At 50.7% G+C, this 21,881-nt stretch overlaps 1 protein-coding gene across 1 annotated transcript in view; it reads left to right on the forward strand.

The window, feature by feature from the left end:
• The window catches only part of LOC119390537 (LIM/homeobox protein Lhx5), a 182,707-nt gene that overhangs the window by 108,878 nt on the left and 51,948 nt on the right, over positions 1-21,881 (forward strand). Inside the window, exons 3-4 of the mRNA XM_037658147.2 lie at positions 13,811-13,924; positions 15,388-15,815. Of these exons, the coding sequence (XP_037514075.1) occupies positions 13,811-13,924; positions 15,388-15,815 (542 nt within the window). The remainder of the gene's footprint in view (positions 1-13,810; positions 13,925-15,387; positions 15,816-21,881) is intronic.

Genomic DNA, 21,881 nt, shown 5'->3' on the forward strand with positions numbered 1-21,881 from the left:
AAAACGCTACAGGACGAGAGAAAGGACGCATCTGTTAGTAACACGTGCACGAAGGCAGCCCGTGTGAGCTCCCCCCCCCCCCCCCCCCCACCTCTTCTCTAAGAAGGTCTCGCTTTCTTAAAGAAATGGAGACACTAAGCACCGTTCCGCGCTACGAGACATCAAATATGACACATAACCGACTATCCCACTATTAATTGTAATCCTGATTATTTATTTGCTAATTTGTTCGTACATTATATTTGTTATTCTGAGACACAGACATAAGTTTTCGAGGCAACAAGCAGCTGTATACTATTATATGGAGTGTATACAGCATGTCTGCCTAAATATAGAGGAAAAAGCATATGCTTTTTCCTCTATATTTAGACAGACATGCTGTATACACTCCATATAATTGTATATCCAAAGGCACTTTGTGCTCCAAAATTTCCGCTAAGTACAGTGCAATACCTCTGAAGTAAGGCGCTGTACAATGCATTTTATGTCATTCCAAATCAAGTGACAGAAAAAAAAAAAACGAACGCCCCACTTCATCACTGGTGATGTTTCCCGATAAGGCGCGTGTATAAAGCAGACGCGTTATAAAAATATTGTTCGTCGCAGCTAGCTTCACCTCAACACGAGTGTTAGTGCGGAGAAGACCCCTACAATTTGGTTTCTCTTTTAAAAAAATACTTTACAAAACGGAAGCGCTGAAGTGTAATGTCGTTGCCATGGTTCCGTTTCGTGTTGTTATCGATTTCTATTACGTGCGCCCAGACAGATCGGTGAGTTTCGTTATTGCAGGGTCGAACCTGAGCTATGTTCATGTATGCTTCGAGCCGCGCTCAACGGAGTGCACCACTATGGTATCCGGGGCTGCATGATTGGACGACGCATTGTGTCGTGCCGTAGCGACACACACACGCGCCCCAAGATGCTTTTTTTTTCTTTGGGTAAAAAGAAAAGTGATGAGGATGACCGCGGCGTCAATGGCGTGATCATGCGACTATCCATGTGCACCTACAAAAGGGCAGACGAGGGAAACAGATGCAAGGTACGAGTAAGGCGCCCCTTGGGCGTTGCTTGAAATAGAGATAGGAATTTGGTAGATCTCATCATTGAAAGTAGTTGCCAAAGAACAGGCAAAGGCGAGCTACTTTCCATCAGATGCATTAGACGTGGAAGGCTGCGACATGGCGCATTAAGTTTACAGTGGCTGTTTGGTTAACGCTTCTCGATCAAGAGGCACTGTGGAAAGCGAACCCACGCCTGTCACTACAGACTCTTTACTACAAGTTCATAAATGATAAAAAATAGATATAGACATGGGCGTCGGTAGGGGGGTGCAAAGGGGCACTTGCCCCCCTCAAGCCACACCAGCACTTGCCCCCACCCAAGCTACACCAGCGCTCTCCCCCTCTCCCAGCCGCGATGCAACACAGGCTTGCACCCCCCAAGACAAAATACTGCCTACGCTCATGGATATAGATATATAATTTTATTCACCCGTTCATGTATGGTTTCCGATAATTGTACGCACGTGCGTACAAAACGCATTCGGAAAAGGAAAATACGATTACGCACGTGTACATACAAACGCACACATGCACTCACACAGGCGAAGGCATGCAGGCGCGCTTCTACATATACTACGCGCACGCGCATTGACGACGCATACTAGTGAAGCACGTGCACTGACATCCCGACCACACGCACAGGCACGCAGACACAACACGCGCGCGAGAAGTCGGGACGACACACCGGCGGCTGCGCGGAAGAGGCCAGAGGAAGCGCGGCCGATTACCTCCTCTTCTTCCTCGTCGTGGCGCACACGGAAGCCGTGGCGGCGTGCGTGCGCGTCCAAGTGGCGCGCAAATTGCAGGTTGCCGCCGCCACAGCGCGTCGCCCCTCCTCGCCAGCCCCGCGCGCACTATACCCCGAAATTACGGGCGCGCAACGCAGCGCCGATGGGTCCTCCGCTCGACGGCGCGCGTAATCTGGTAGACGACGCTGGCAACCTCTATTTTTTTATATATATTTATTTCCGTCCCTCTCCAGCCTCTGCACGTACGCGCATCCCTCGGCGCAAGAATCTATGGAGGAGAGAACGCCATGCACGAGAGTGGGTCGAAACGACGCGACGCTGCGCTTCGCCGCAACAGCACGCCTACTACACTTTGCGGCTGATAGGCCCTCGCCAACCTATCTATCAATACGGGGCCGGTAGGGGTAGGAGCATGAATTTTCTGGCTCCGACGCGGAGGCTGCCAATGTTGGGCGCACGCAACGCAACCGCGTATACGTGCTGCTACAGGCGTGGCAGACCTGTTGCACCTGCTATGCTTCGCCGCGGCTCGCGTGCGCGCGTATTTTTGCGTAAGCCTGCCCTGTGTGTGGCGGTGTGGCAATGTTTGCTGCAATGTACTCGCGAAAGAACACCTGTATTGCATACTATACTCGAGTGTGGTACGGAAATGTTCGACTGTTGGCTTCGCTGGTGCGAAGCCAACTGTCAAACATTTCGAACGAGGAATTCAGCGTTCCAATAAGGAATTTGCATAAGCAACAGTCGAATCCGCAGTTCATTTTTTTTTTACTACGACGAAACAGACCGCTTTGCATATTTTTAACTTAAAGGCACGTTACAGCTCGCGGTTGAAGCCCACACTCATAAGAATTGCGTGAGGGATATATATGGTTAAAGAAAATCGGAGATGATCACTAGGCATGTTCTTATAAGATGAGAACACGAAAGCGTTTCTTTTGTCTAGGTTGTTGATACAGAGCGGTGCCGCAACGTTTGCTGCGGGGATTCACCGCGGCTTCAAATGTCTGCTGAGACATGGCGGAGCGCGCGCTTTCGCCAAAAAACGAGCCAAGAAGCCTGGCCGCGGCTGCAGGTGGTTGCCGCGGCAGTTGTTGCCGCTGACGTCAATTCCGGTGCAACAGGTCACGTGCTTTCTGCGCACTGCTTTTGCGGACGCCAGCTGGGTGCGTGCTTTCGCCAACCTATAACCAAGAAACGCTCTCGCGTTAAACATGCAAGCGGCGCGATATGTGCGGGGTGGGAAAATCACGAGAGGACGCCCTTGAGTAAATACATCAAGCGTCGGTGAGTTCCGCGGGAGTGTACCGGTGACTATCAGCATCTGTCAAGGAGAATTGTGTATGTCAAACCAGCCCTGCTAACCAGTGGCGCAACCAGAAATTTTTTCGGCGGGTGGGAGGGGAGTGTTCAATTACACTTTATGTATGTTCGTGCTTTCGCGTATTTTTGCACTAGCAAAATTGAAAGACTTCGTGGGGAGGGAGATGAAACTCCCTCTGGCTACGCCAGTACTGCCAACGTCTTTCAGTCATCGACAACTGGCGTCTTGTGCATGAATTTTCACCCAGCACCGAGTTGCGCTAGCGACAACTACTTAATTGGGGAGGAAAAACAGGAGCTGTCCTGCAGGCCCTTAAAGATTCCTCGCTGGCACGAAGAATTCGCTACGACGTAGTAAACGAATAGCCCAGTGTTTGACCTTTTAAACTTCTTTCGCGCGTATACAGACCAGTGCTTCGGGTCTCACGGTCAGTTCGCGTCGTGCCAGGAATGGCCGTGCGAAGAAAGGGGCGAAGAGAAAAAAAAAAAAAAAAAGAAAGCGACGCGGTTTATACTGCGCGGTTAGGAGAACGCCGTCGTTCGGCTTGCAGCAGCGCGAGCGGTGGCCGGCTCGAGCCCGAAGGCGGTCCATAAATCTTCCGGCTGACCTCCCCACCCTCGCTTGTCCGATGCTACGAGCCGAGAAAAACCGGCCGCCCCTAGGGATAGAACAACGCAGCAGCGACAGCGCCGTCTTACACCAGAAAGAAGAATATGCGAAGAAAAAAAATATCAACGCCAAAGAAGGAGTAAAGGGGGGAAGGGACCGCGAAGATCGACGGCCGTTTCCTCCGGGGCAGCAGCTTCTAGGGAAGAAATGACGATAGCGAGAGCAGCAGGAAGAGAGACGATAGAAAATATAAGCAAATGATGATCGAGAAGAAAGGAAGGAGCGAAATCGGCTGAAAGCGGGTCGACCGGCCGGAGTTGGTTAGGCGGAGAATTAAGCGAGGGGAGGGAGTCCGATAAAGGAGCAGTGAAAACAAGAATATAGCAAGACGCGAGACTGCCGCTCATCCAAGAAAGAAAGAAAGAAAGAAAGGAAGAAAGAAAGAAAGAAGTGCCACTGCAATGGATGTGCACCGCCTCGTCCTCCTGCTGCTGCGTAGCACGACGGCCGCACACACGGGAGGACACGAGGGGGATGGCAGCAGCATAAAAACGATGGGACGCCGGCGATCAACAAGCGATGTTTAGAGCAGCAGCGGTGGCAGGAAGTCGGAGTCAGGGGTGTGCGCGCTTCCAATGAGCGAAGGGAGAGCTCGAAGAAGAAGAAGAAGCGGGAAGCAGCATGTCGAACAGCCACGACGACTCCGCCTGTCGCGGTGCCGAGGGCGGCTCATTTTTGCGCGCACGCATCAACATTGGCGGCGGGGCAGCACACCGATGACGGCAGCACCTTGTAAGTGCGCCTGTTTGTGTGTGTGTGTCTTAGGAGGGGGGGAAGGGGGGTACTTCTTACGAGATCGGGCTGGCTGGTCACCTCTAAAGGAGCTGACCGCTCCCCCCGATGGGCGGGACGCATTTGCCCGTCGCATGCCTCGTGGGCCCCCGCGAAAGATTACGCGAGCGGCGGCAGCAGCTTGGGGCGGCGGCGATGGCTTCGGAAGGACGGGGGCCCTGTCGCGTCAACTTCTCGCTCGCTTGCGTGCGTGCGTGCTTGCTTGCTAGCGGGCGATGGCGTGCTTGTATACCTGCGCCCCAGTGTGTATGTGTTTGCTACGTAGGCACACGAACTCACTCCTAATCTCGCCTCTCCATCCCCATCTCCCCGTCATTACGTCGCTCTCGCATCTTCTCTCGGCTCTGGTCTCTGTTCGGCACCGTCGTAGCCAGGGGCATAGGCAGAAATTTTTTTTGGGGGGGAGGTGGGGTTCAACCATACTTTATGTATGTTCGTGCGTGCGTTTGTATGTGTGCTGGTATATATACGCAAGCAAAATTGAAAATTTTCGGGGTCTGTTTGAATCCCCTCATCCCCCCCCCCCTCCCCCATTGGCTACGCCCCTGGTCAGAGCTGGCGGGACACAAACAAAGCTCCCAGCGGGACGGGCCTCCCAAAATATGCCTTCACTGCGGCAGATACACATGGCGGTGGGCGACTTCGTAGGTTTGGACGCAATGCGGCGAACCATTTTGCCTGTATAACGCTGCCTTGTGTCATCTTTGTTGCGAACGAACGCCGAAGGGACGGAAACAGATCATGCTTAGAAAGCTGCAACTGCTGTCAGGGCAATGGAACGTTGGAACATGGGAAAGGTGGTGGTGTTCGACCGGTATTTATTTTGAACGTTCAGACAAGCGAAGCCGGTAACGTCTAGTTCCGGTGCTTGGTTCTCCTCGGGTTATATTACCACGGTGACCGAATGCGTGCTTTACGTTAGGAGTGTGTTAATCAGTGCCAGAAAATGGACAAATAGCGTATAACGCTGACTACATGACGGACGAGCTTGATTTCCTTTCTCCAGGAAGTTTTCTTTGGACGCCGCCATAATTCGAGGGCCACAGTTACTGGGTACATTTCGTATTCCGTGCGTAAGTGCTATCGCCATAGGCTAAATAACAGAAAATGGAAGCAATAATTTTCTCTTCTCTTCAGTTGCTTTAGCCGCAATTAATGTCAGCCAACGGTGCCTTATAAATTAAGCGTGGCGTTAGGTAGCGCTAAATAACGAAGGGAGAAACTAACCAGTTAATTAGTGCACTCTCATATCATGTTTAGTGTTAACAAACCAGTCAAGTTTCGTTATACTAAAGGCATTATCAATTCTTATGCACGCTCTCATTCGTCACAAAATCTCTCCGCGTTATAAAACATGGTCATGCATTACTCAGCAGTACGCAGTAGAAAGCGCGCGGCAAGCTTCTCTCCTGATTGCGTTACGATTGAAGTGGCCATGGGTCTACTTATTTTTATCGATACCGCTAAACTGCAGCTTAACTGTTGAAACTTCAAGGGGTTCCACAAGCCGAGGCGAAAAACAGTGTACGTGTACTTGAAACGTGTTTCGTTTCATTTTAATAATGTTAAAGGACAGCGAATAGACCACAGGCATCGCAACTCACTTTTTACTTGATGAGCATATCAGTTGTCGCTAGACAAAATAGCAGAACATTTGAGCGAAAGAGCGTATAAAATTAGCAGGGATTTTTTTTTTCCACATAAAAAGTATCAGAACAAAGTCAGCAGGAAGACACAAACAAACTACACGACTATATAAGAATACATATGACAGTGAAAGCGTGTAGACCTTCGTGACAATTTAAGAGCGATCTGCGCAGTAATACGCAAGACGATGCATGAACACTTGACGTGTATACATATACACGCGCTTATCAAATTTCAGGTCGTTCAGACGCTAAACAGCATGCAACCCAGTGCTGCGGAAAGAGAAAAGAAAAGAAGGGAATAAAAAAAGCGTGTTCGATGCCTTATAGATTCACCGTATCGTATCGTATCGACAACAGCATTCCTTTTGCGAAACGTCGGCTCCCTTGGTCTGATGAGACATTTGCCGTGTTTGACCATACTGCTTATACTGAATTCCCGTGCATTAACCGCCGGGAAACTACGACAAATGCGCGAAGCACGGCTCTCTGCCCCGCACCGTGAAAAATCCTTGGACATTTTCGCCCCGCTCTGCTTATTTCTTTTTTTTTTTTACTTTCTCACAGGAGGAGAGAAAGCAAAACAGTCTCTTCCCTCTCTCTCTCTCTCTCTCTGTTCTCCACGCAAGGGGTGGAGCGGTGTCGATATTTCGCCCGGGCGGTGGTAATTGATGAGTTCGTTTTGTGTCGGTGGTGGTGGTGGTGGCCCCCCCTCGCGGTATCGCAGACGGGAATCGGCCGCTGGCGGTGGCGCGGTAGCCGCCACCGCCGCTCGCTCATAACCAGCCAATCCGCCTCTCTTCAAGGTCGCTACCTGCCAACACGCCTTCTGTGCATACACACGCATACGTGTACGCTCGATCGCCTTACGCCATCATGCGACAACAGGCCACGTATATACACGTCGACTGCACAGCATGCGAAACAGCTCTCACTCTCGCTAACTCTGTGGAATGCTGCGAAGTTTATCGGCGATCTCGTTCCAGCGAAAGAAGTGAAGTCGCGGACAGCCGTACAAAATTTATTACTTTACACGCAGTGTTGCATATATAGAGATGGTGTGGTCTTATCTATTGGCTCAATAGACTTTCGTTGTAGTCGTGTATGATGTTTACAGGTCGGTATGTGTCTATATTTTTCTCAACCGTCCGATTAAATTGATACAGAAGTTCGGTCGTGTTTGCTTTGAATTCAGTCGACATTCCGATGAAATACGATTGAATATCACTTTTATTTTTGAACGTGGCTAAGAAAGTACAGTATATAATCGACAATTTTGCGCGGATTTTACCTTGTATACACTCCATATGTCACTAAATTGTTGATCGTCTATGAACGAGGAGCACGTCGCACACTTAGTGATCTCTTATCTGCATCCGTATATTCGCAGGAGATACATGCAAATGCGCGCAAAAAGGAACGTGAGCTGTAACTCATTGTGGCCACATTGATCGTCTATTATACGTCTGAAAACTGGGGCTACGAATTACAAGAAACGCTGAATATAGAAAAAAAAAAGAAGGCTCCAGGTTGATATTGTTGCGGTGGAGAAACTATATATACGCAGGGTATATTTGACAGTAAAAGCGTACAACGCTGCCGCAGTCCAAGCGCGTTATCCGCTCAGCACTTCGTCGTCGTCATTCGCTGCCCTTCTCCGCCCGTGACAAAAATTGGCCGCGTATCTGCGTGCTTCGCTGCAAATGTCGTCTAAAGACGATAGAAGAGGCGCTGCGTGAGATATGAACGCCATCTGGCAATACGTCGGGAAACGTGAATGCTAGTGTTGCGGGCTGGTAGTCCCGGCGCAGCAGCAGGCAAGACCGGCGGTGACCAACGCGACCGGCGGGGACGCCAGCCAGCCCGAACACGCGGTTTGGCGCGAAGCGCCGAAGCAGAAGAAACGTCCGCACTCAACGAGTACTCTCCACACACTCTTTTATATTCACGTCGCCTGGGTAAAGCAGGAATGCCAGAGCGGCGCCCCATGGCACTCGTACAGTGCAATACTGAACTGAAACCGAAACACAACAATGAGCTCGCGCAGAGGGCACGGAGGAAGCCAAGTTTCGGCGCAGTCGCATTTTCAGCGCAGCTTAAGAAACCAGGGTCTCTAGAATTACGTATCTATGTATTTTCTATTAAAGGAACACACCACCTAATACTTACCTGATGTTGCGCCTCAGATATGCGTAATGTTTGCTTTTTGATCAACCATGTACACAAGTATGAACCTAGTGGGCCGTTCACGATGGCTGGCCCTTGTGCAAGTGGTTCAACTTTGGCCGAGTGGCTCAAGCGAGGGACGTGCCGACAAACAGAAAGACAGACAGAAAGACAGACCAAAATTTCTGCGTTTAAGTTCCCCAAGAAAGACTATCGTCTTTAAAAGACTATCGTCTTTAAAATGCAGGCGTATATATACTGCATCAGTTACCCTGATATCTAGTCAGAAGTGGAAGTGGCCGTTCTCGGCTTTTGGAAATTCGATACCTGCGGATGCAAAAATCGAACCAGAAACCTCACGGTCTACACGAGAGCGCCACATTAGAAGCGCTGTCAACACGGTGGCCATAGTTTTTTGTATATATTCCTCCATACCCGCAGTATGAACACTCGGATGCCTACGCGGCAGTCAAAGTAGTAATAATAATACTAGCTGTGGTTTTACGCGTCGAATCCACGAGGCACGCCGTTGTGGAGGTATTCGGAAATTTCGACCATCCCTTTAACGTGCACTGATATAGCACAGTATATGCATGGTTCTCAGCATTTCGCCTATGCATCGAAATGCGGCCACCGCGGCGAGGATCGAAGCCGCGATCTACAGGTCAGTCTATTCAAGCGCCATGCGACAACTGATGCCCAGCTGAACCTTGCGTCGCTGTTGTCTGTCGCTGTTCTCATTCCATTTCGTTCTCATACACGGACTTTCACAGGCGTACAGTGTGCACAGTCGCTTTCTTTATTCCGCACCGTAGCGGTCAAACCCATATACAAAAGCCGCTACGGAATATATTGAGTTTTATAATGAGATATCGCTGCCCCCGATATGGACGTTCAGACGTAACTGAATATTGCCATGCACGATTTGCGCGGCTGCTCTCAAAGGTTTCGCTCCGCCTTCCTGACGTATATATATACAGCACGGCTATACGACATCGATGGTGACAACTGACAACGATCGCTGTTTGCACTCCCTTTGAAATAACTAGCCGCCCTGTATAAATTCTACTATAATCACGTTTTTTTTTTTTTTTGTGCGTGGGTGGGGGGCAAAGTGTAACTCAAAGCTCTCCCCCCCCCCCCCTCTTAAAGTCCAAAAGACATGCTCCACAATGGATCAAATAAATGAAAATGAAGCGATGCCGAGCTTCTCAGGATGACCTACCTTTGGTCCCTGGATTTCCGGAAGCAAGTATGGGAGGTAAACAGTTCTCGAAATGCAATGTCAGGGTATACTTCGCCCGCCATAATCGCCATAAACTATAGCGGGGCCGTAACAGTGCTCTTTCATCAACGACGGGACAACTCCGACTGAGTAAATGTATGAGGCAGACTTCGACGCCCCCACCCCTTTGGGTGATGAGACTTTGCCTCCCTTCCCCCTTAGGTGCCCCCCCCCCCCTGGCCACCCTCCCCCGTGCGCATGCTCAACACTGCAACAACTACAGTTCCACCAATCTCTTCCATGTTCTATTTTTTTTTTTTCATCGACGCCTTAAGGGTCTCCTGCTTATCGCGACGGCTGACCATAGTGCATACAGCGCTGTCCTTGGGCATGATGTTGAATGCGGGCACCAGGAAAGTCGCGGTCTTCTGTGGCAGCAGCGTGGGCAGCGCTGCTGAATGCAGGCCACGCGCGCGAGAGTTGGCCGCGTGCGTCGTCGTGCCTCCTGGGTTGGCAGGCTGCATGCTTCTAGTACATAGCACTGAATGTGTATATACCCAGTAGAAAGTGCTGGTGCCGTGATGAATGCTGCCCTTAATGCGACCGCTCGGCCAGCACAATGTTATCTCCGCTCGGGAATCTGCAGCGCCCGGCGGCGGCGGCGGCCTCGCGTGTGATATTGGCGCTGTGTATACACACACGTGGGGCACGCCACGCACGACGAAACAGCATGCAGTGGGTCGCGTTGCCCGAAGTAAATATATATATATACAAGCATGCCACTTCTATAAAGCTTGCGCAGGCGCACTTAGTCATCCGGGGCTGTTCTTGTATACAACTATATGCGAGTGTCGTATTATGATAGTATAACAAAGCTTCACACGAGGTGCGCACCTTTCTTTTCGTAGAAAAGGTTAATGCTATGCTCCGTACCTCTTCGTGGTGAAAGTTTTATATAATAGTTTCCTAAGCGCTGCTTTACATCACTAGACATTTCTCGCGCAGTTTGCGCTGCATAAAACCTTTTGTTGTTGTCGTTGTTTGCTTAAAATTCGTTTCTGAAATACCAGCTTGCGTACCATACATGGAATGCTTCGCATTAAAAAGGAGAGATATAGAGTGAACGCTGTACGCCTTTCGTGTAAGCGGAGCTGCACAATTGGTGAAAGAGCGAGGCAATTTAAGGAAAATTGCAGCATATGCAATGCTTGCAGTATACGGCATGGTATTGTCTGAATATCGTTGATATAACTGAGAGCGTTGCTGAGCATATAAACGTTGGTCGTCGTTTCAACCAGGTAGAACGCTTCCAGCAGATTAGGAAAGCACGTGACACTATTGATTGTATGCTGCAGCAGACAGAATAGGAAGACACGCAAACGCTGCTCTTCCAACATCTTTGTCGAGTTAACATTGTTTTCGTAACTTGTTCCAGCCTGTCATGTAATATGAGAAAGGTGTCAAAAAACGAAAAAAAAAAAGTCGCCCAGCTTACAGTGATAACAGAATTCATATCACACTATCTTTCCGCCGCGGTGGTGTAGCGGTCATATACGGTGTTCGGCTGCATGCTGACCCGAAGGTCGTGGGTGCGATCCCGGCCGCGGCGCTCGCATTTCGATGGAGGTGAAATGATAAAGGCCCGTGTATATTGCGCGATGTCAGTGCACGTTAAACCAGATGGTCAAAATTTTCGGAGCCCTCCATTACGGCGTCCCTCATTCTCATATTGTCGCGTAAACGTTGATGTAGCTATTTTCTTCTAACTTTTGGCTCGTTCCAATGTCGCGGGTCTGCCCAAGAGCAAGGTTTGCGGAGGTGTCCTTGAGTGGCTCGCCGGCTTTGTTGTTGCGCCCGCGTTACCTTCCTTCCTTCGAGGGGCTGTTTCTAATTTAGGGGACCGCAGGCGCGGCTCTGCATCCGCGGCGCCGGAAGGTATGCGGGGTGAACTTTACGGTGGAAGCCTAACGGATCTCGCGGTAGCTTCTTGGGTGTTTTTATTTTGGTTAGATCATTATTCCTTAGGCGGACGCCGGTCATCGAGTTCAATCTCGGTGGAGACCGCCCGCGATTGGGTGTATACCTGTTTGAATTCGTCGAACCCTATTGGGTGTGTTCAACGGGGACTTCTGAGTGGTCCTTTTTTTGTTTGGTCTCTGGGGTGGTGGCCTCGGGACGCTTCCGGAGGAGCCGAGAGAGTCGCATCGGAGACGCCACGAGAGCATGCTGGTTGCAGAGAGTGCTGCTCAGAGTTGTCAGGGTTACGTAGCGTACAAGTGTGTACAACGTCTAATTAGGAAAGCTTTAGCCAAATAAATCAAATAAGGAGAAAGTCTATGGATCAGCTGTGTGTACGTGTCATCCCTCCGGCGGCGACCAAGTAGCGACCAGAACACTAGCTACAAAGTGGTGGAGGCTGCGCGGTAGCGAAAACCCCCGTACGGTGATGCCCACTATGAGGAGACAGAACGGCGTGGACAACGTTGCGATAATGGCCCACCTTCCAACTGCTGCAACCCTTCACCGAGCCCCCGATCTTCAAAGGTACACCCGAGGAATCTGTATCGGAGTGGGTGACCTGTTACGAACATGCATCTTCACTCAACTCATGGGACGACGATACAAAGGTCAAATTTCTCTATTTGCCTTTGGAGGGCGACGCAAGAAAACGGTATACAACTAAAGTTATGACCGGCGCTCCTAATACGTGAGAGGAGTGGGCCACGTTGCTTAAGTGCAGCTTCACTGGGCGCTACGCAGCAGAGATAACCCGCCTGAGACTAGAGAACCGAGTGCAACTGCCGTCTGAGAGCCCGGAGCACTATTATTACGACGTACTGCAGCTCTGCGCCCGCGTAGACCCAGCTATGAAAGAGGAAGACCGCGTATACGTCATCTTTTGCGCGGACTCCGTGCCGATGCGCTTGAGAAAATGGTCCTCGCCAACCCGACAAGTTGTGGAGAATTTTTACAAACTCTCCAGCGAATAAACCATGGACCCTTTTGCCTCCTTCGACAAGTAGCGGAGAACAACTGGGAGGTCGTGGACCGCAGCGGAAGGAAGAGGGACATTGTGAACGTAGCGCGTTTAAAACTGTGTCACCCCCGTTCATGTCTCGACGACGACGACGACGCGGAGGACGAGAGTGAGAGTGAACGCGAGTGTTCAGCCCGTGCTGACACCACAGTGCCGCAGGGTGGTGCAGCATGCAGTTCCGTCCGCGAGTGACCACGGTCAAGGTGAACGTTCGACTAGTGACACCGAGATCTACTTTGATCCGCGGGCACAATATCGGGGCCACTCATCCGACACCGAACCGAAAGGACTCTGGGCTAGTGACAGTGACACTGAGATTTGCTACACAGCCAGTGATGTTGAGCGAGGGAGTTGAAGGACTCCTTTTGTAACTCTGTGTGTCTCCGTGTGTGCCTTCGTACTGAGATGTGTGCGTCAGAACTCCAGTCAGCAGTTTATCTTTTCCTTGTTTCATTGCTCTAAACTAAGTTTTATTTTTGAGCGTGTGTATTTAGCCATCATGTATTAGTGTTTTAGTGTCTTGCAGATGTACATTTATTCGGTCGCGGGTCGCCTTTTTCGCATGTTATAGTTATGTGTAATTTTCTTTTAAATGTACGTGAAATGTTCTTTATTTTCTGGGAGGGCGCGAAGCACATTATGTCCTTGTTTGTGCCTTTTTAGTTTACTTGCAGCTCATTAATAGTGGGGATACGTGTCATCCCTCTGGCGGCGACCAAGTATAGCGACCAGAACACTACGCTACAATATCGTGGTTTTGGGACGTTAAACCCAAGATATTATTATTATTATTATTATTATTATTATTATTATTATTATTATTATTATTATTATTATTATTATTATTATTATTATTATTATTATTATTATTATATCACGCCATCTGGCGAGGTTTCTCTGCGATCACTTATATATGTAATGTAACCTTTGGATGAAAAGATAACGTTGAAACGAGTTCTTGCGCAGTGCACGCTGTAAGCATTCTGATGCTGACGACGAGGAGTGTTCATATGAATAATCACGAAACAGCTGTTCTCCGTGTCTCGTATTTCAACATGCCTTTACGCCCTCTTATTAGGATACGGAGGCCGGTGTCTAATGCCTCTTCCCCATCTCTGTCCCCACCCCATTGCAATCGCAGGTTACGTTGGCTACTGCGGCGGCGTCGCATCGAGTCCCGAAAAGGGGCTGAAGCCGCAGTTCCCTGCCTGGGGCCCTCCGCTCAGGCCGTGCCACATACCTCCCCCTTACGCAAGTACGCACATGTCCTTGCAGTGAAATCCGCAATTTAAACACTAACCACACTGAGGCGCGTCTTTGAGGTCAGAGCGTCAAGAACAGTGGTTAATTTACTGGTCACTTCTATACACTTTCAACTTTCGTATAAGACGCAAGACATGTGCAACACGTAGACTCACGCTTTCCGAGGCAGATTCGCCGACGAAGTCCGCAAAGTCAGAATCGGCACGAAGTTTGCTTATTGGCTGTGGGATCTGCCAGCAGCTGTGACGTGTGTACCATCTGATAAGCCACTAAATGACGACACAAGGGTTGCGTGAGAAGAAACGCAGAAACGTGCTTCTATGCTTCTGGCATGTGATTAACCAGTTAGTGCAACGTATAGCTTCGGCTTTACGCACTGCATCAGCGTATCCTCGTTCATAGCGTAAATCCCGTCTACAGTTTCTACAAAGTCAGATACCTTACCTGTGAAGTAGAGAACCAATTCGGGCTAGAATTGGTTTAAATTCATAATGAGAACTAAAACTGCGCTAAAAACACAAAGACAAAGAGGAGGAAAAAACTGCGCGAGTCCTGTTTTCCTCGTCTTCGTCTTTGTCTTTTTAGCGCAGTTTTAGTCCTCATTATGAATTTATACCTTACCAGCGCAATCTGACATTTTCACGATGCCACGGCGCATGCGCCCTTCCCATATCGGAAAAGTCGCGAAGCACCTCTTGGTGAGCTCTCATGTCGAACGCCTCTTGATCTCGGAGGCTTTCGTTCTGGCAATACCAGTTGTCCCGGCCCCTATACCAAACCCTATACCAAAACGGCAGAAGGAAGCATAGGAAAATGTAAAAGGCAAATTTCATTGTTTCTATAGACTTGTGCGCGTCGGTTGGTCCTGTACTTTTGTCTCCGTGTACGTGGTTGTACTTTTCGTTCCATGTACGCTTTGGTCCTGCTATGAGGCCGAGTGGTCGCCGGGCATTATAGGTTTGTTTTCGAGGGCCAGAAGTCATTGGTTCTGCATATATGTCGACAAAACACAAAGCAATGCATTTTGCTGGTTCTTGCGATAAATTAAAGTCGCATGCGTCACTGTCCTCTTCTGAACAGCACAAAACAGCACATCAATAAATCTATATCGATATCAATACCGAAACGGCACTCGTTGCACTGGTCTTTGCACACACGCCGTGTTGTCTCTCAAAAGGTCTTCTCTTTCGAGGCTGACATGGTCTTACAACTTCCTTTTCCGAAAGCGTTCGTTGCAGCCCTATAGACTATGTTACGTAAGGCATATGGGCGCCGCCATCATGGGCTGTTAAACGAATGTTTTCTTATTTTTGTATATCTGACACGAACTGATAAAGTCAGGAAACGCCGAATGCACCAACCCAACAGTCTTCATGTGTATATGCCCACCGTAACCCTGTTCACTTAGCTGTTCAACAAGCTGAATTCCAAATCCTTCCTCCGATTCCCTCGCAGTGCTGGGTCCCTCGGGCTCCCCGGGCGACGCGACGCTCGACCTCGACGACCCGTCGGACGGCGGCGGTGCCGACGCTGACCTCTTGCTGCGCGACCAGGACAGGGACTCGAGCGTTGAGCGCGAGCTGACGCCCGGCGGCGGGGCGGCGTCGCCCTCGGCCTGCGGCGGCGGGGCCAAGGGCAACCCCTCGGTGGCCAACGGTCCCAAGCCGGAGCCTGGTGGCGGGGGCTCGGGACCCGAGGGCGCCGGCGGGCCGGCGACTGGCGACGAGGCCCAGGGGGGCACCAAGAGGCGAGGACCACGCACCACCATCAAGGCCAAGCAGCTGGAGACGCTCAAGGCGGCCTTCGCAGCCACGCCCAAACCGACGCGCCACATCAGAGAGCAGCTGGCGCAGGAGACCGGACTCAACATGCGCGTCATCCAGGTGCGTGTGCATGATCATCTCTCTCGCTCACCCATATCCGTTCCTCCCGTTGGTAGAGAGTGCAGAAGAGTCTTCCATAAGTCGACGGCTCCTGGGTTGGCGGTGTCCTGCATGCATGCACGCAGTGGCCGATATTACGTGCAGCGGTGTCTACCAGAGCGCCTTGTCTCTGAGGATGTATGGGCTGGTTTGTAAGAGATTCGGGAGAATTTTTTGGGGAGCAGATGAGAAGAAAGCACAACGAGTATCCTGTTTGTCATCTTATACTCCTGCCTTTATGTTAATTCTCCAAGGAGATCCTCACTGTTCTTTTAATGAGCTGCTAATGGGTCTGCGTCCGAGTTCCTTCGATTTGCACAGTGAATATTAAGACGGCCATTCGTAATATCCGATATAGTCGCGACTTGCGTGCAAAGAACCTGTCTCCCAGCTAATGAAAGACCGGGGGAAGAGAGTTATCAGATCAAACCCCTTGACACTTTCCGAGCTTAACTCTGTGCTCGGCTGATGCATGCACCGATGAATGCGAATGCGCGAGGATTTCCGATATTCCTTCATTCGAACAAAACGTTCAATCACTTCTCTTATGTCACCCAACAGAACGTTAAAAAAAAAAAACAAATGGCAAGGAAGGAATTAGTATATAAACTGATACGGAACCACTACATTCCACAGGCATGCACCACGAGCAGTCATCACGCACGTGAAACGCGCAAAGTTTCGTCTTGTCGCTGTCGCGGCGGTCGATTGCACGTGTCTTCGGTATGGTGATACCTTTAACGCATCGCTGCGCGCAACACTCTGGGCAAAACATCGCCCCGCTTTTCCTTGCTTGTTTCCGTCGTTCGGTGCATAAGATCGTACCGCCTTCCCTGCCGGGGTGCATGGACGTTTGTGTTGGTCTTATCGCATCGCATCACGATCGGAGGCGACGGCGGCAATGTGAAAGTCACGACTTCGAAGGAAGCCCGCCGCCCCAGGCTGTTGTGGGCCGGCGAGGCAGCGTGTATACAGAATGCTGCCGAGCAGACGCGTATACACACACACACGAGGATGACCACGTTCATAAACGGCATGCATACGTTACGTCATACACCCCGGGATTCCACGAAGTTGGGGCGTCTACGAGCACGCTTCATTGCCGCCGGAGGGCTTTTAAGCAGGCGTCACCGTCTGTTCTTTTCTTAGTTGAACTATTAAGTTGGGGCTGGCTTACTAATATACGTGTTAAGTACGGCGCTGCGAACTTCATTTGCTACATTTCGCCACAAGTGTGGCCGCACATGGCGGCGAGTTGGGAGCAAAAGGGAGAGGTTCATGACAGCGTTAGTCAACGATAGAAAGAAAAATAATGATAGACTCATCGTTAAAAGGAAAGAGACAGCGATGTGGATTAGGCTATAGAGTAAACGGGTTTAACCGATGTTATATGTAGTTCTGATTGATATGAGGAAATGTCCTGTGATATGTAGGCAGAGTATAGACGATTTTACGCGAGACATATATGGGCGCCGCCACCTTGGGCTGTTAAGCGAATGTGTGTGTGTGTGTGTGTGCGTGTGTGTGTGTGTGTGTGTGTGTGTGTGTGTGTGTGCGCGCGCGTGTGTGTGTGTGTGTGTGTGTGTGTGTGTGTGTGTGTGTGTGTGTGTGTGTGTGTGTGTGTGTGTGTGTGTGTGTGTGCCTGTGTGTTTTTTAATAACAGAGAGCTGAGCTAGTTGGTAAGTATTCATCGGCGTTTGTGGTGTCCTGACTTCTTTCTTGTGTCCTTGTTTGCACGCCCTGTCTTTTTAGAATGAATGCCTGTGTGTGTTGCGACGTTAACTATTAAGGTCATGAAACGTCGAATGCACCAACCCAGCCGTTTTCATGCGTGTGCGTCTACCCTAGCACTGCTCATTTATTTGTTAAATACACAAAACGGCAAGATTAACAGCCCAATATGGTGGCTCCGGAACCGTTGCACGCGGTCCGCGCTGTGTATACACGCCTGTACAGGTGAAGTTTATTTCAGGCGAAAACAAAGTACAATTTGCCTGAGGTATAGGCGTGCGCAGAGTTCCCCATTAGGGGGGGGGGGGGGGGAAAAGGTTCACTGCAGCGCCCCCCCACCCTAAAAGGTCAATGTATAGGGCAGATTTTGCGCCCCCCCCCCCTCTTTGGTGACTAGAAGGGTCAATGTACGGGGCAGATTTTGCGCCCCCCCCCCTCTTAGGTGATTAGGGGGGGCGGCCGCCCCCCCCTGCCCCCCCCCCCCTGTGCGCACGCCTATGGCCTGAGGGACCGGCGAAAAGGCAAAAAAAAAAGAAGCCTGACAAGGCGCCTGCCCCCTGCGAATCCAAAATCCCCAATAGTGGCTCGGAACTCGGATGCGCTGACCCGTGAACGCATCTATATATACATTCGATCAACTGGCGCTTCATTGAATTCTTGGCAGGCGATCTTTTCCCACAAACGACAGTTGGGACGGTTGACTCGTTATTAACTTTCCTGAGTCTTTGTTAACGAACAAGCAAACAAAAAATTGGTCGCGTATCTGCATGCTCCGCTGCAAATGGCGTGTAAAGACGATAGAGGAGGCGCTTCGTGAGATATGGACGCCATCTGGCAATACGTGGGGACACATGAGCTTGTGCAGAGGGTTTCCTTCCTCTGTGGCAGAGGGCGTTCGTCGGCGCGCATAGCATGGCATTTTCAGCGCAGTCGCATTTTCAGCGCAGCTTAAGAAACTAGGGTCTTTAGAATTACGTATCTATGTATTTTCTATTAAAGGAACACACCACCTAATACTTACCTAGTGATGTTGCGCCTCAGATATGCGTAATATTTACTTTTTGATCGACAACGTTTGCAAGTATGAACAGCCGTACCAGTTCAAGATGGGTGGGCGGTAAGCAAGTGGTTCAACTTTGGCGGGGTGGCTGAATCAGGTGACAGACAGACAAACAGAAAGACGGACAGACAGATCAAAATTTCTGCGTTTAAGTTCCCCAAGAAAGACTATCGTCTTTAAAAAAAGCAAAGAGCTGCGCCTTGTGAGCATCACCGCACGGCGAGCCATGGCTACAACATCCGAGGGCCTCCTGCAGCGTCACTCAACACTTATATGGACGCTATAGCGTGGCACTGCGTTCGGCGAAATGAGCGGCTGATGCGGGTACTGTGTATCACGCGCGCTTAAAACGTGCTTGCTCAGGGCGTCTGCTCGCGTTGCGTGTCGCCTGCATGCCGCCCGCTCACCGCGAGGGATTAGTGCGTTCACTGCGGCGTGAGTTACATCTGCGCGAGAAGGAAACGACGGCAAAACAAGAAACGCACAGGGCAAGAGCATCGGTGTGGGCGATGGTTAACGAGTGAGGCAGCAGACCCACCGGCCCAACCCATGCGCGTCGAGCCGGAATGCGCGTGATTCTTCTCTGCCACCGGGGCCGCACGCACACACACACACACACGAAATTGGGTCCTCCGGGAAGGTATCGCAGCAGGGCGGGCCACTCGGCTCCGTTTCCCACACGGCCTAAAGCTTGAGAGGGGAGATCGCGAAACGCAAAAGAAACGGCGCAACGCTCAGGACTCGGCGTGTAGTATAGTAGTGCTCCGAGGACTGACTGCGGCCGGGGTCGGCCGACCAGAACAGCCCGGGCGCATCGCTCAGCCAACAACACCGCGCCGCGTTGCTGCTCTTCCCGCGCGCGTGTGTGTGCGTCTGCGCGCGCGCTAGTGTGCGGCGGCGGCGGCGTCGGTCGCCGTAGCGCTCGCGGGGGGAGGAGCTGTCAGGTGGACAACGCGGATGCGGGGAGGCGTAACAAATGGCGCCGGCAACTCCCCTTCGGCCCGCAAGGCTCTCGGCGCTGAGAAGACGCCGCGGTCCCCGGCGGATCCTCGGTCTGCTTTTTTTTTTCTTTTTTTTTTCCGTCGACCGAAGAAGGGGAGGTTCCGCTGACCCCTCGAGGGCTCGGTGGGGAGGCACCACTGCTCTTTGTCTTTTTTTCTCAGACCTCCATCTCGTAGTATAAATCCCATGTCTACTGCTGCAGCGCAGCTGCGTGAGCGAGAGCGTGTGTACTACTACACATGTGTGACTCGACGGCGCAAAAAAGCACCCACACCACCGGCACTTGGCTGACCGGTCGGTTCGGCTGGCTCGCTCGCACGAACGCGGGTTCTGCTAATTGTTTCTCTCCGCGGAGCCGCGGCCCGTTCGGCGCATCGTTTCTCCCTCCTCTTCTCGCCCTTTCGGCGAGCATTCAAGGGTTGTTGTTGTTGTTTTGAGTTTGGTTTCGGTTCACCGAGTTCCTTTGTCTCTCCTAGACCTCAATCTATCCTCTTTCGCGCTCCCCTTTAATTGTTTAGTTCCTTCGGTTTTCTTGTTACACCTCCACCCGCGCGCTCTCAGTCTCCACTGCCGGCTGTCGTATGGATCTTGGCTGCCGAGCAGTTTATAACCCGGCGTCAGGTGCTCGCGCCTACCTCTCCGCCCGCCGGATTCATTACCTGAGCGAGCATGGCCGTGCATAAGTCTGTGCTGGCGGCAATGTTTCCGGCGCGGGGTCCCGCGTGCGAGCACGAAGATGCTCGTTGCGCTCTGCACGCTATATGCTATGTAGAGTCAGATCATGCAAGCTATCAGAGAGAGTTTGCTCGTCTACCTCGTGCGGAAAAAGGCCAGACACGGACACGACAAAACTGAAACGTCGATATGTACAAGTTTGGGATTTATCGTAGAAAGAAAAGTTAAGCATGCAAACAAGAACACCAGAAACGTACAAAGCAAACGCCAGCGCTTCTGTTTTCCGTATCGGGCGTTCTGGTTTGCATACGTAACATTTTTTTCTGTTATAAATCTTAACCAAGTAGTTTAACTTCGTGACTTGCTGTATTTATTGACGAGCACGACGAGGAGCTGTCGAAACCGGAATACAAACCACGTGTTAGCCCCAATGTGGCACCACGGACGCCATTTTGTCCTTATGTAGGTGCCCCAATGGTCGTATTCGAATTTATTCGAATTTGAACGGTGACGTACACCTGCAGAAGAAAGAGATTAGTGCGTGACATGTATTTCGCGCATCTGTAGCGTCAAGTTTCCATCTTGTTTTTACCACTTGTCAAATATCACGAATTAAAAAAGAAAGACATTTTATAGGCACTCGAAGCGGGAGACAGACGTGTGCAAGGCTTGCAGGCCCGTGTTCTTGGCAAATCCACGAAAAAAGAAGAGAGAGAATGAGGGCCAACGGCGGCCTTTTGCATCCGATATCGACCACGTTTACTGCACAGTAATGTCGGCGAAAATCCACACTGATGTCCTACAGCAGACATGCATGTAAAGATGACCTGTGATACTGCAGATCACATTTACACATTGCAACAGATTAAATCACGTATTCACTGCGTATTACCTCGCGTCATTCATGAGGGAGGGCTTCGAATAGATTATTCCTTCTTAAAACACTGCGCAGATATTTGTATAGAAATGCGTTCGTGTATAAATGTTTATGTTCGCAAGCGTTGGATGTCGGTCGCAATGCTCTCGTGCTTGGCATGCCTCGAGAAACATCGGTAACGGACGTTGCACGTGGCCGTTAGATGAACGCACCGCGTGCACGCGGCGTCACCCATATATACCCTGTCAATATACGCGATTCGCGTACGCACCACTAGGTATGCATATCGGAGCACCAACCACACAGGACTAGCGAAACTCGTATTATTTTTTAAAATCTTATTTCGCGAATTCACGATATATACTTCGTGGTCCTCCGCATTCAAGCAGACGTGAGGGTGAAAGAAAATGCCATGTGATCAGGGAGGAGCGTCCGAAGACCATGGCATCGTGTAGGGAAGGCACTGATGACACGCTGCGTAGTGCCAGGCCACGCTCTAAGCTCTGTCACATGCACCGCGAGTTCATGCACACAGTGACGGCTATAATGTATGTGCACGCTGCCTCGATATACAGCGCTCCCGAATATTGTCAGCGGCGCAGAGAAAGTCCCGCTCCTTGTCCCGCCGTCATTGAGGACCACACGTATCGGCACATGTACGGAGAATGACACAACAATGGGC

The sequence above is a fragment of the Rhipicephalus sanguineus genome, chromosome 4 (genome assembly GCF_013339695.2).
Source record: "Rhipicephalus sanguineus isolate Rsan-2018 chromosome 4, BIME_Rsan_1.4, whole genome shotgun sequence".
NCBI classification, from domain to species: Eukaryota; Metazoa; Arthropoda; class Arachnida; order Ixodida; family Ixodidae; genus Rhipicephalus; species Rhipicephalus sanguineus.